This window comes from Aquila chrysaetos, chromosome 10 (assembly GCF_900496995.4).
Source record: "Aquila chrysaetos chrysaetos chromosome 10, bAquChr1.4, whole genome shotgun sequence".
In the NCBI taxonomy this organism is placed as follows: domain Eukaryota; kingdom Metazoa; phylum Chordata; class Aves; order Accipitriformes; family Accipitridae; genus Aquila; species Aquila chrysaetos.
Genome location: NC_044013.1, coordinates 3,206,561 through 3,221,549, shown reverse-complemented (window position 1 = coordinate 3,221,549; position 14,989 = coordinate 3,206,561). Strand labels below are relative to the sequence as shown.

Genomic DNA, 14,989 nt, shown 5'->3' with positions numbered 1-14,989 from the left:
CTGTTATCAAAACTATTGTAGAAAACAGTTTATGATATTGCTGTGCTTTATTCCTCTGGAGAGCTGTGTCTGTCATCCTGAATATTCTAAAATTTGTTTCTTTAAAACATCTGAAAAGAAAAGCACAAGATATTTTACTGCATTGCAGTTTTATTCCTGACATGCAAAAAGCCAGTTTTATAGTTACCATTGGTACTAATTTTTCTATTATGATTTTATATATTAACAGAAGAAAAGGGAGATGATGACTCTGTAGGATTCTGGGAATATCTTGGTATAAGTTTCAGCGTTCTGACCTGCATTGAAAGGACTAACCTGCAGTAAGCTACATTAGCGTGCACTTCTGATTTATGCTAATAACACTGTTTGAATCTGACAATCCTGAGAAGACTTTTCAAATGGGCAGCAGAATAATAACAGAAGCATACTGCAAATTTTAGCGTCCCAGAGAATATTACAGAATAGAAATTTTACAGATTTTGGTAGTATTTTTACAAGGAAATTTCCATCAAACTAAATGCTTCATGTTAGTGAAATTATCCAGTAAAGCTGATGACCCAGTCAGTATTGTATCTTCACTGTTCATCCCCAGGGTAAAATAACAGTAAATTCAGTTTGCAACTAGAGTAAATGAAACAATTTTTTATTGTTATTATTATTTAAGTTATCCTTGTAAGTATCTTTACAAAATGAAGCTTCTTACAATCAAAAACATTGTTTTTCTATTATAAGCAAGAAATTATAATGCTAACAGTGTTGGTATTGTGCAGACTAGCAAAAAAGGGAGTGCTCTCATCAATATCTTATTCTGTATTTTAATTCTGGGTACCATGAAAGTTGTCTATGAATCAAAGTTGTATGTTGCTTTTTTTCTCTTGGACCCAAAATAATTTCCCTTTTTTTCCCATATCATGCAACATATACCCAATTCCTGTATACTGTAACACTAAATAGATGATCAATACTTGTTTATATTAGCAGATTATTTGCTTCTGAAGCCAATCCATGAAAACAAATTATGCCTTGATAGCTTCATGCTACGTGTAAGCAGTAGGAGGAGCTGTTGAGCAAGAAATGTTTTTTCCACATGCTCAGCTCATTACATCGTATACAATTATTAAGTTTATTTGTGAAGCTGACTCAGTATGGATTTTCATTCCTTTCACAAATGAACAAAAGTCAGAGTTTCCCCCCCCCCAACAAAACCAAAAGGAAATCCTTTAATAACAACTGACATGACAAATATTTATGAAATTTTTATTACTGATTTCCAGTGTTTAAAATAATTTGCTTCGATCTTGAAGTCTGTTTCTCCACTGGGGAGATTTGCTAGAGCAAGCAGTGCAGGATGCAGCCATGGAGTGCATAATGAATCCCGTAAGTGGGTTTTTTGGCTCACTATGGATCAGACCACCGGGCTGTCTCAATGTTGTTCTGAATTTTGCACTTAATGGTACAGCTGTGTAGAACTTGTACTTAATACCTGGATTATTAGCATTTAATTAGTGGACAGTTCCATTTCAAGGGCTGAGCATTTACATGGATTACTTGAGATGGCCCTATCACGATGACAACTGCTACCCCATTGCATCTGTTTAGCAGAGCAAGACTTTGCCTGTACCCTGTTGTTTCATCTGCCTCCCATTCAGAATGGAAAGCTTTAGACACTCTGCAGCTGCAGAGTGTTTCAGATCACATTTTCACAGCCGAGATGCTTTTGGAATCGACTCAAGCTCTCTTGCAGTATAAAATATGTATAATGCAATGGAAGATAGGCAACAATAATCATTTTGCTAATGGACTGCTCCAAGGCATCTGCTCCTGGGGGCATTTAGCACAGAGAGGATCCTGTACTTCTTTCTTTGGAGAAAGTTGTTGGACGGTGTATGGATACCAGTCCTCTGCAACTGAAATGACAATGAGGAGATAGACGCTGGTGGCTGGAAGAGTGATTTTTGCACTCTTTGGCTTGAAACCACTTTACTTCACTTTGCAATCCCGTAGTCTGAACTGAAATTGCCATCAGCGAAACACAACTTTCATACAAGTCACTGTTCCCTGACAGTACATACACATTTATATTTCATCAAAATGATGATTAAATAAATAATTAATTAGTTGGCGGTAGTGAGCTGTATTCTCCACATTTTTACTTTTATTTTATCTTTCATTAGACATAAAGTTAAACAGAATTAAAGGAAGCCATGATACAGTTATTACTAAAAACAAACACAATCATTAGAGAGCAAATTTTGCTTATCGGCCACGTATGGATTCCAGCCAGTAGAATGAACAACTCAAAGGGGAGTTGCTGCAGCAGATACAGCAAAAAGCCACGGAGAAGAAATTAGCTCTCTAAGGGCACAAAGACAAACTGACTGTGCTGAGGGTTCTGTGTTGTAATGCAAGTGTCCCACGCGTGCTAAGACACAGTTTAGATAGAACAAAACTGAGGCTTTGTTTAAACTGAGAAGTTTTGCTGGAAAAGCTCTATTCACAAAATGGGGACTCAGTCTGACCAAAAAGCTTCAGGCCAGATGTAGCTACAAAGTTTGTAGTAACAAAAATACTGTTTTCGTTGGTGCAACTTATTTCAGCCTCTGTTTGTCACGTTTAGCCTGATGTTTCCTGGCAGTACTTGTTAAATTAGCTATTCAGTCAGCATGATAAGCTACAGATGCTGCAAAGTCTGTGTTGTTCCCGTATTACCAAACTTACAGGTGCATATTTTGGCCTTTCAGGTAAAGACCCCGCAGCTCAACTCAAGCGGATAGTGACAGACTGGAAGATAAAGGTAAGAGTTTCTTCAGGCCTGAAATGTACAACTTTGGATAGTCCTTTGAAATACTGATAAAGTGTTACGTACTTCTAAGATTTAAAGCAGTATCATCGTTACGTACAACACCTGTCATTAACTTACCTCCTTCTCAGAGTTGGATGTAAGAATCGGACACAAAAAGGCTTAAATTGTTAACTTTGGGTTAACCGGGTTTGGGTTTATGTAATTTACTTAAGCTGATCTTTGAAAAAACTAGCAAAACAATAGTTTCTGCAGGTTTATGTGTGACTTCGATGTTACCGAAAGTCCTAAGGAAGTGGGAGCTGCTGGAAGACTTGGAAGGCTCGTACCTGAACACTCAGCCTTGGCTGAAAGGCAGTTTATTGTATTTTTCACTCAAAATTTCAGGCTGGTTTTGTGGTTTGCTAATTCGTTTTCAACACCACTCTTACATCCTTGACTATTATATCAGCTGTCATACTCTCTGAGGCTGGTTGACGAATTTTGTCAGTTTTCAGACCCGTGGCCCGCCAGCTGGCTGAAAATCACTCCAGCTCATTTGCAGCTCAGGCACTACGCTGAATTGTTTATATGCTAGCAAACTTCTGCTCACACAGTCACAGCTTGTAATTTTCATTGCTTATCAGTTAGCAGAAAAACGACGACTTACAGAAATGGGTCGGAGAAAGGGAATACACGTTTTGAGTATTGGGGCTTTTCTCCGTTAAAATGCCATCTAGGCAAACTCTACAATCAGTTTAACGATCATTGAGAAATTCCTGCTGTGGTTCCCCTTCACCTGCGAGCCCCTGAATGTAACCGGAGACCACCTGACAGTCTTGTAAGCCTACCCTCTGGAAGAACGACAGCACCAGTTTGTTTCTCGGTTGCCCGGGGTTTTTACCACAAGCAGGGGTGGCGGATAGGGTCGCCCGGGCCTCTGCAATACGGCCAGCCGCAGCCGAGCGTTTGCTGCCCCGGGACCCCCTGAGGAGACCCCGGACTCTCTGCAACTGACCGGGCTGCGCCGCTCTTTCCCCGCCGGCCTTCGCCCCCGGCCCGGCCCCGCACCGCCGCCCGCCTCTCCCCGGGCCCAGCTCCGCGGCCCCCCCCCCCCCCGCCGGACTACGAGTCCCAGAAGCCTTTGCCCCGCCCCCCCCCCCCCCCCAACTCCGCGCGAAGGCCGCCGGGGCTTGTAGTCGGGCGGCGGGGGCCGGGCGAGGAGGCGGTGGCGGCGGCGCTCCGCCCCGGGGGAGGGACGGCGCAAGGCGTGGGGGGACACGGGAGACAGGTACCCGCGGGCGGCCCTGCCAGGCACCTCCTCGCTGCGGCCGGCCGCCGGCTCCGCGACGCGAGGCGGCGGGACGAGCTGCGGAGAGCGGCGGAGCGCGGCGGCCTCCCCCGCGGGGCCCGGAGGCGGAGCAGCGGCCTAGGGGCGCCCGCGGCGGGCTCGGGCTCCGAGGGGGGCCGCGGCCGCGGGGTTGGGGGGGGGGGGGTGCGGCGCCGGCGGAGCCTTCCTCGGCGAACCCGCTCCGCTCCGCCGCTCCTGGCGGCCCGGCTCCCCCGCGGGAGGGACGGGGCTCCGCGGGGCCGGGACGCGCCGGTGGCCGCCGCCCGGCAGCGGCGGTGCGCGGAGCGGCCCCCCCGAGGCCGGCCGCCGGGAGGAGGGAGCGGCGGGGCGCGGGAGTCGGCGCTGCCCGCCCGTCCGCCCGCCCGCCGGCTGCGCCCCAGCGGAGGAGCATGCACTGACTCGCTGCCTCGGCTCAGAGCCATCCCAGCCGCCGGGGTGCGCGTTGCATGGTGTGGGGATACACGGTCTCGATAATAAATGATAGAGGATACAATGACTTTGCTGTCTCTGCTGGGTCGGATCATGCGTTACTTCTTGCTTAGACCGGAGACCCTGTTCTTGCTGTGCATCAGCCTGGCCCTGTGGAGTTATTTCTTCCACACGGATGAGGTGAAAACCATTGTTAAGTCCAGCAGGGATGCGGTGAAGATGGTGAAGGGCAAGGTGGCCGAGATCATGCAGAATGACAGGCTCGGGGGGCTAGACGTGCTGGACGCAGAGTTCTCCAAGACCTGGGAGTTCAAGAGCCACAACGTGGCTGTCTACTCCATCCAAGGCCGGAGGGATCACATGGAGGACAGGTTCGAAGTAATCACTGACCTGGTGAACAAGACTCACCCCTCCATCTTCGGGATATTTGATGGGCACGGAGGAGAGGCAAGTGCTCAGCTGGAAAAAACACCAAACAAAACACAACAAAAAAAGGGGGGGGGGGGGGGGGGGGAACGATTGTTACAGGGCAAGGAATGGACGTGTTCTCACCCACCAGGTTTGTGCGGTTATCTTGAGACATTGTTGGGGGGGGGGGGGGGGGCTGTTCCTTGCTTCTTGGAGGGGGGAGAGGGAGTCTGTCTCTAAATAGGAATTGAGAGATACACCATTCCCTTTATCTCTCATTATCCCTTCCATGATCGGTGCGGTAGAAGTGTCTTTATACCCCCTCTGTCCTTTACAGTAGTAAAGGTTTAACTGAAGTAAAAGCCGTTGGAGGTGGCTCTTACGTGCGTGGAATAATGATGATGAGCACAAACTCCCTGGAGTCATCTTTTGTTACAGCGAAGTGTGGTGTGATCTGATTTTGGCACAGGGCTGGTCTCCCCCTCCTGTCAAGAGCTGGGCTCATCAGCAGTGCTTAGAGAGGAGTCCTCTTAAAGGCAGGCGTGTGTGCAGCCTCAAAGCTGGTGTGCGTAAAACGTGTCTTCGCAGTAATTCACTCCTCAAGTGAGGACCAGCGAGTCACTGAGAATGAGTATCGTGTTTGTGAATTGCAGGTAGTTTTTAAGTGGTTACAACTCTGCTGTCATACTTGCCCCCTCTCTAGTGGAAAGCCAGGAAAACTGTCATTTTGAAACTTTCTGGTGTTTAACCTCTTAACTTTTTTAAGCAGAGTGATTTCCTTTAGGTTGTGCTATCTAATTAGTTTTACAGCTTGATTGGTTACTTCATTTATTACAGATGACAAATGTTGAAACTATAGCTTCCTCTTCATTTAGGGTTGTGGTGCTGCCACGTAGCTTTTTGCATAGCACAAAGCACATGTTTCTTAACTGTGGAAAAGGACAAAGAATTTGTCCTTGTGTGACAAATGAGCTCTAGCAACCGTTACGCTGGGTATGAGAGAACCTTACGGGTTTGGCTGGGATGATGGAAGCGGGAGAGAAAATGTTGAAGTTTTTCACGAGTGCTGCTGCTGAGGAGGGGTAAGGCAGCAAGAGAGCTTGGGTGTTCTTCCAGCTGCTTTCACAGATCAATGAGTCAGAGTCCTTCCTAGAAAAGCATTGGCAGTGACCAGACACTAATGAAGCACAGGGATGGCAGCTGCTGCCCCTCTAAACCTCTAAATGCTGCCTGAAAAATCCAGGCCTTAGGCACACAATCAAAAAGCTGCTCTTCTGCTGCCTGCACAGTTGTAAAGGCGTCGTCTGTCCTACTGCTGTCTCACGGTGTCTAGCGTTTTGCCCCCTTTAAAATAATGCAGATGCTTTGGATGTTGAAAGTTGTTGGCTTCATAAAAAAATTCTGGTCGTGGTTGAACCCTGTTTTCCTTTTTATGTCTGATTTCAGTTGGGCACAGCTGTGCCAACTCTTACTGGCATACTTGTGCCAGTTCACTATTCCTTGCCCTTCGAGGAATACAGGTAGAAATGTGTATGCATCGCAAACTGTTATACATCTTCTCCTGAAGGAGTATTAGCTCTGATCGGTGTATTTGGTACATCTGGCTCTTTAGTTTTCTGAGGCTTTGGACGGAATGTTTGTGCTCTGTCTTCTGCCTTCTTCCCTTTTGTTTAAACTGACAGTTTTCCTTGTCTGAACTGATCAGCCAAAACAAGTTTGCAGGAATATGTGTCTCATGTTTTTAAACAGCATTCTGAGATTGTTACAGATAGAAGTATGATATACACTCTTAGACTTCAGCATTGTGAAAGGGGGATCCTTTTTCTTTCTTTAATTTTGTATCATATATGTATCTTGCCCTACACTTGATTGCAAACTCAGTATATTAAATAATCCAAAACTAACACAGAGAATAGCTAAAAGATAAGAATGTGCCCTAGATACATTTTTTTGTTCATTTGTTTGTTTTGTTGTGGCTCTTGGAATTACATCCATAAGATATATTAATGATAATACTGGATCTGTGGGAAGCGCATTTGTCTTTTGTATTCTGATTCCTCAGAACTTGCTCTGATTGATTCAGTGGCAAAGTATGAGGCTTTTATGTGAGGCCTGTCATTTTGAAAGGTTTAGCAGATCTTTCTCCAAACCTTACTAAAGTTAATATTTAAAAAATGTATGTATCTACTCTCTCTTATTTATGTTTCTAATGAAATCCCCAGGTGTTTTTAGTGGCCTTTACTGCTTCAAAAATAAGTGCCTGATCATTGAGGACATAACTAGTTTCTAGCTTCAGGTTTTATGTAAAACTGATCAGAAGAGCATGAACTGTGTGCTGTGCACACAGCAAAAAATAAACAATGAAAAATGGGTTTTAATCTAAGCAGGTTTTGTAGTTTTGAGTAGAAAAGAGGGGAGGGAAAAAAAATAGCAAAAATTAATGCTCTTATTTAATCCATAGTACATAATACTAAATGTCAGGTCTGTATTTGAATTGGTTTTCTGGATGTTTTATTTTATTTTTATTTTTTTAAAAAGATAAATGACTCTGTGGAACACTTTACCTATATATGTAGCAAAACCTTTGTGAAGATTAAATTTTCTGTATGGCCTCCCATTAAATTTCTTTATGTGTATTTAAAGAACAAAGAACTGCTAATCTGTAGTTACGTGTGAAATGAACTGTTCTATATGGGGAAAAATTGTTTTTCCAAACAGACAATACCACAAATGAGATGCTAGATTAATTCTTTCCAGCTATATATAAGGGAGTGTGTCTCCATTAATTACTTCCTGCCATATCATGTTGAAGTGGAAGGATAGAGAAGCATGATTCAAGTAATATGAATTACTGTGTAGTGCTAATTTATGAAGATTTCTGAGTTTTGCTTAAATATTGCCAATGTTTTGCATAAATTCTATGTTTCTGTTATGTCATTTCCTCTCCCATCTTACAGTTTTAGCCTGAATAGATTGGCAGCCATTTACTTAAATTTTGTGGCTGGCTTGATGAGAAAACAATAAGCAAAAATAATTATAAATGCTCTGTGTTACAGCTAAGAATTTGGTGTGCTGCTGCTGCAATTAGTTGTTAAAGGCAATAATATTTCAGAGATAAAACTGGATACATGGTGTGTCATGCAGTCTTCCTTTTATAAAAAGTTAGTTTGGTTCTTGAAGATTGAGTAATAATAATGCAGAACAGGTAGAGGGCAGAGAAGTAGACTTAGAAAGAATGAAGTTTCTGCCTGTTGTCTCACTGAATGACTTTGGGCAAAGGAGTCTTCAAGGTGATCTAGCTCAGAATCAAAAAAGAAGAGAAGAAAGTATTTGTCTGTTCCCCTCATCAGCTTCTTCATAAGGCTTAAACATGGCTTGAGTGGTTTCACCCCTCCCTCCCCCCTTCCCTTTTTCCTTTATTTAGAAGTTCTGGGGCTGTCTGGAGTGGAAGATTGAGAAGTAGCAAACTACATAAACGATAAAACAACAAGCAATAAGCTTGAAAGCTGAGCAAAGGAAAGGGGGGATGTTTAATCAGAATGATTTAACTATTTTAACTAGCATTTACTGAAAGGTTCCTTTCTCAGATATTTAAGGTTTAAGCACTCAGTTTAATGAGATCTCAGTATTAGACAAGAACAAAGTAGCTCAGCTACCATCTGCAGTTTTATGGTTATGGCTATGTTGCATATCATTGTTTTTTCCTAACACTGTGAGGCGAAGACTTTAAAAATAATTCTAGTAATAGATAGTACCTTATATGGTGCCTGTGCTTGTTTGCAGTCGTACACTGATGTGGATAACGATGGTGGGAAATTAAAGCTCAGTAAATGTTTCATAAAAAATGTCTTGCTCTTTTTATTTCTCTTAGCCGCCTTAAATAGGAACATGGCAAGGCTTGTTCCTTATGATCTGTAGGTGTGGATAAGAGCATTTTGCATGATATAATTGGTTTCTAGAGTTGCTGATACAGTGTTGCAGTATGTGGAATATGCCTTTTTATGTTTATTCATAGTGCAGAGAAAGATTGGGGACCTTAAATGTGAAAGGAGAGAGGGAATTTGCTCTATAAATGGCTAATGTTAGTAACCACATATGGAATCACATAAGGCTTTGTGTGTCACAGGACCTTGAAATCAGTAGCACGAACTGTTGGCAGAAGTCTCTGGTTACTGATTAACTTACAAAGTCAAAAAAAAAAAAAAAAAAAAGGGAAAGGTCAGAAGATAATGGTGAGAGTCCTTACTAGTGTTGTCTGAGACTATGGAAACGTGAATGCTGAGGTAAGGCCTGGAGAAGAGGGCACTGTGCCAGCTGTGTTTAAATGAGCCTGCTGTGCATTTAAAATACAGGTACTTGAAAGCATGATTAATTCCTCCCTGATTCATTGGGGTGAACTTGCTGTCATCTTCAGGCCCGCCACAACAAACAAGTTGCTGCGAGGTTAGGTTGGGAAGGGAACTTCTGAAATGCTGCATACCGTGGTAACAGCTCGTGTGCATGTTCATCTTTAATGAATATGAGATGACTTAGTCCTCAGTGCAGGCGAAGGGGTAAACTACTGTAAATTTACCAAACGTGAGGATATGGGCAGAGCAGCTGTAAATCGTATTGTCAGAAGAGGACATAGTGTCTGTACACTCGTGTTCATACCACTTAATGTGATTTTTAACCCCTTCACAAACTGATGACCTGAACTCACCTGGGTGTAGGTTGTGCTGTGACGATGAGCATCTTTTCAGGCATTGATGAGGGAAATTTATTCCACTTAATTGGAGATGGTAGCAGCCAGTTGGAAGATAATGGTTACCTTCTACCAAATATGAACTAATGAGCTAATATTTTTATTTTGGTGATCTTTGGCAGTTTTTCTTTTTTTTCTTTGTTTCTGATCCGAATAGCAGAAGGTGTTTATGCTGTGTTGAAAGAAGAGAAAGCTAACAATTTTGGTTTTTTTCTAAATTTATTCAGATCTGCTAATTCTAATTCAAAACCTGTTCCTCTGCTACCAAACTACTTAAGCAAACTTAGTGATGAAAATTCATCTGTCGTACTTTTGAGGAAAGGCCTTTAAGGATTAATGGCTTGAGATTTTATAAAATATAAGAATAAATCAAACAACAGCTTGGAGTTTTTATGGGTCTTATAGCCTAGTTTTAAGGTGAAGTCTTTTGAGGCTTTGCAGTTTTTAAAAAGAAACTGCTGGGATGGTTTTCCTTTTATAGTAATTTCCTTCAGTTTCTAATCTAGAATCCTCTGCAAAGTGCCTAAATGTTTGAATAAATATTTACATAGGTGAGGTCATGTTGATACGCAAGTCTCAAATCTGCTTACAAATTCCAAACAAGTGGCCTAAAATATAAGCCCAAATGATATATAGGGACATTTCTGTAATTTTGTTTAGTTTATCCAAGTTTTGATTCTTGGATATCATGTTACAGGGTTATGATTTTCACCCTACAAAACCACGCTTATTTGATTTTTAGGTCTACACTATATGCTCATTTGCTGTACAAAACTGTGACTTAAAATTGATTAAAATGGTGTAAAAATATGTAATTGGAAGTAGGAACTCTTATCGCTGCCTTTCACAGCTGTATCACTGGATGTAGAATTGAGTCTTTTTCAATTTTTATAAAAATCAAAAAGTCAATTAATTTTAAATGTAGTCTGCCAGCTTAGCTTGGATTGGTGCTTCCATGTTTGGCCACACAGGCAGCCAACTGATTGCCACTGGTTTAATTAAATCAATTTTGATTCTTCGATGCTTTCAGATTATGAAAGTCATTTCAGTTTCTCCGTGAACTTGAGTAACTCTGACTACTACATAGGAAGTGTTTGTGTGCGTGCTCTTGCTATGTGGTTGATGCTCAGCAGCTTATCCATCACTGTAGATGGGGAGGATATTTCACAGCTACCAAACCAGAATGTTCAGACCACAGTTGTTAGAGTGCCTGACGCTTTTTAATTTGATACCCTGCGCTAGCACTGCTGGGGACACGTCCTTAGATACATAAGCAATCTCTAAAGACAGATCAAGGCTCAGAAATGAGCAACTTCTTAAATAGCTTAAAAATGTGCTGATTTGTGCTACTGATACTGTTTACCACACACCATAGGCGATGGTGAAGACTTGTTAGCTAGTCCTGCTTAACCTAGTGTCCAACCTGGACAATAATAAACAAATTTAAATACAGTTTTGGGGCAGTAGGATTTTGATCAGTTCTGTTCTGCAGGTCAGGAACTTGGACCTTTTTGTCTTTAACAGTATGAAAGAAAGAAAATTCTGATTCTTCTGTCATGTGGGGTTAGTTAAAACAGCAGATTGTTCTAGCACTGTCTTGAGTGTCATGCTTTCAGTAGCTCTTTTGGACCAATATTTCTCCTTCCTCCCTGTTGTTAGAGAACCGAATGTTTATGGTGTAAATAGTTCCTTAAAACTGAGTATGGGCTTCTGGCAGTTTCACTTTTTAAACCATCTCCTGGCATATGGATCCTTTGTTTTGCTGTTGTCTAGTTTTTGCTGGTGGCTGCAATTCTCTACAGCGGTCTTGGCCGTGTAGGAAGGCCCCGTACTAGTTGCTGGGTTCCCATGCACTGGATCTGGCACCTCTAAATTTTCCCTTGCTCTCAGGACTATTCAGCCCTGTCCCTCTTCATCTGGCCCATCTAGCGTGCTTCCTCAGCAAATAGGTATTGGCTTTACAGAAGTGAAACTACAGGCAGTGCCGCACCTTCCCCCCACCCCCAGGAGCCTTTGAACTTGCTGATCTCTTCAGAAATGCTCATGTGTGAGATTGACCAAGTTTTGTGACCCAGAAATGCAGTCCAAAGGTATCTGGCACTAATTTTTGTGGGGTCTCAAGGTTCAGGGCTTGCTCTTCACTTTAAGCACAGCTTAGATACTGTTAGATCTGGAAAAAGGAACAAAATGCTTATATACTCCTCCTGTAGTGCCCTTTGGTTTGGATCTATGCCCTTGAAAGGAGAGTTCCCAAAACTAGTTTAAGGGCAGCAGCTGCTATAATTATGCACAGAAAGTCATACACCTCTAGCTCCACTTCTTCACCGTAGTATTTGTTAAAACCTTAAAGTTTAAGCAAACTCACCCACCCTTTGGACCCTACTGCCATCCTCCCTACTCTGTGGCCCCGCAAGGCAAGCCTCCTCACTCACGCGCCCACGTCCCCTGCGGTCCAGGCAATTTTGTGACCGTGCTTTTATACCTGAGCATCCCATGAACCTTACACCTTCATCCATTCAGGGGATGCTCTATCTCAACAAGCCGTGCTCCGTTTGCCCACGCCAGCCCTTGGGTCTTTGCACCGGCTAGGTCCTTGCATGTGCTGAGACCCGAGCAGACCCAGGAGGAGCTGTGCAGCGGCTCTGGGGTGCTCAGCCTGCGTCTCGGGCAGGATGCCAAGGGCAAGCAGTAATGTGAGCTGCTGCTGCTCATACCGTGTGGCACATCCGTGCTGATTAAAATGATCTGCATGTTCCTAGCAGTGTGTGTGCGTGCGTGCCCCAGTTTGAAAACCTTTGTAACAATTTTGGGAATGTATGCCCTGTGCCACCGCCTTCCGAAATAGGGAGTAGGTATGAGTGAGGCTCTTTTTCTTTAAAACAGCTTTTATAACTATCAGTTCCCTTGAGCTGCTGACTTCCTAGTCATGTTCATGTTGTCATCAATGTTCACCATTGGTGACTCTGTTACTAGATGCTAGTCTAGCTGGACAGACCAGTTTCTCTGGCTCATGGCCAGCCCAAGAGATCTTCCACGTAAAAGAAGATCATGAAGATTTAATGACCCTTTGTCTTTATTAGCCCTGTAGCCTTTCAGTTCACCCTGAAGATAATAAGACAAAAAAGACAACAGATAAGGCAAGTCCAAAAGGAAGTTTCCGTTCTAACGAAGATGTACATACAGACAGCTTGTGATCTCCTGGCCACTGTATGTTGTATGCAGAATCAGTAGTTGAACAAGTTGGAGAATTTCTTTTGGGCTGTTTGTGTGCTTTTACTCCTGTTGTTTAGCTAATGTTAAACACTTCACCTAGTGTTTTTATTAAAGCAGTTTAAAACTTATTGCTAAATGTAGAGATTTCATTTGAAAGCATCATAACTTTAAAAGAATGTAAATTTCATTGCTGTTTGCAAGAAAAAAGGTTTGCAGATGCCAGAATACTAATATATAGTTGAGTCAGGGTAAGTCGTGGACACTGGTGAGAGTGTGTGAATTGTAGTTTAAATAACTGCCCATTTATGCCATGAGGCCTGATATTTAAATGGCAAAGCTGTTCCTGATCTGGTATAAGTGAACTATCTTGATCACATTCAAGAAATAAAAAGAGCAGAAAGTACTTGTTAAGACTAGGTTTTCAGGCCTAGACTAATTTGCAGGCCATAAAATAATGTGGATGGAAAAAATCTACCTTTCTTTCTACTCTTATAGAAAAGTAATTGCAGAAAAGTAGCCGTCAGGTGGTTACATATGGCACCGAGCTGGGACAGGGGCTCAGGCTCCCGGGAGAGCAGGGTCCGAGTTGTCGTGTGGTAAGCAAAGCAGACAAGGGGAGAGGAAGAAGCATCGTTCTTTCGGTTGGGTGCCATAACGAACTCCTGAGAGCTGCGTGGCAGTACAGAGTACCAATCCTACTGGTGCTGATACAAATTGATTATGATGCTGAAACATTGCTGGCTCTCATCATCTCCGACCTTGTCTGATTCACAGCTGTGTGAGCAGCTGACATCTCCAGCCAGACAATCAAAGTACGTGTTTTAACTGCTAAACCACAATGCAATTATCCATAGCACGTCATGTCGACAAACCTCAAAGCTCCCTTGGAGAAATGAACATTTATTTGCATTTACTTTCAGTGCTAAAAATGTTATCCCTTGCAAATTTTCTCATTGTCATAAATGTTGAAAAGGCTTATTTTTTTTCAAAATCCCCTTCGGGGGTAAACATTTGATTTTATTAAGTTCTGTTATAATATCTGAAAGTGTCATACAGTACTGCTTTCAATCAATATGCTTTTTAGTGTAATAAATCTCTTTACTATTTCATTCTCTACCAGATAGAAAACTGCTGGAGGGCATGAAACATTTCTTCTCATAAGTGAAAGTGCGTGGCCCATAATATAGTTCTCTGGTGTGCCACGGCTCGTTTGCACTTCTTTAAACTTGCATTTTAAATGGGAACATGATTTATTTGCAGGTAGTCTACGCACCAGAGAATTGCCTAAACATTCCCTGAAATGTATGTTTCCTCTAAACACACATGGAAGCTGAGATATTGAAATACCTGATTGTGATCAGCATTAAATAAAAAGTCTATCCCAAGCTGTGTGCTTCAGGAATGGAAACTTAGTGTGGGAGTAGGAGGAAGGGGAGGACAAAACATGCTTGTCTCCTTAGTTTTCTTAATGTTTATACCCTGTGAGCTTTCATCTACTTTCTTGCATTTGAGTGCGAATGGTTTTTTTCCTAATTTTTCTAGCCTTTTTTTTTTATTATTACTTAGGTCTTTTTAGAGATGTATAGGGCACTATGTAGGACATAGAAACTCCTTTTAATGTTTTTTTTATAATCTGAAATATATGCTGTGTGGTTACAGTGGGTTTATCTCTGCTGAGAAGCAGGGAAGTTGGACAAGAGTCTGGATGATCCCACTGAACAAAGCTAGTGTATTCATTAGACGTTTACTCCTGATCATCCTAAATTTGGCCCTTTATTGGTATGGAAGAAAAGGGAAGTCACACAGGGAGAAGTAGGAAAATAACTACAGAGTAGATAAGAACAGTCTGTAACTCACAAGGAGGAGAGAAGCAGCAACACTGGGAGGGAGACAGTTTCATTTCCCTGAAGTGGCATTAACTGGGAGAGGCCAAACTGACTGAAGTCATACGTAGGACTACAGTACATGTAGATGGTTGTGTTATAACTTTTGTTCTGCTATAATTGAGATTAAACAAGATTTTGTTGTGAAAGGCCTGTGATAATGATCACCTGATACTGGGATC

General features: G+C 42.5%; 1 protein-coding gene across 3 annotated transcripts in view; it reads left to right on the top strand.

The window, feature by feature from the left end:
* The first annotated feature begins 2,644 nt into the window (after nt 1-2,644).
* PPM1L (protein phosphatase, Mg2+/Mn2+ dependent 1L) overlaps nt 2,645-14,989 on the top strand; it is a 109,863-nt gene continuing 97,518 nt past the window's right edge. The window contains exon 1 of one of the 3 annotated variants that reach the window (XM_030027860.2): nt 2,645-2,794. In XM_030027860.2, the coding sequence (XP_029883720.1) occupies nt 2,678-2,794 (117 nt within the window). In that variant the 5' untranslated portion in view covers nt 2,645-2,677. Of the gene's footprint in view, nt 2,795-3,995; nt 5,007-9,229; nt 9,251-14,989 lie in introns of those variants that run through there. The other 2 variants (XM_030027859.2, XM_030027861.2) reach the window with 2 other exon arrangements.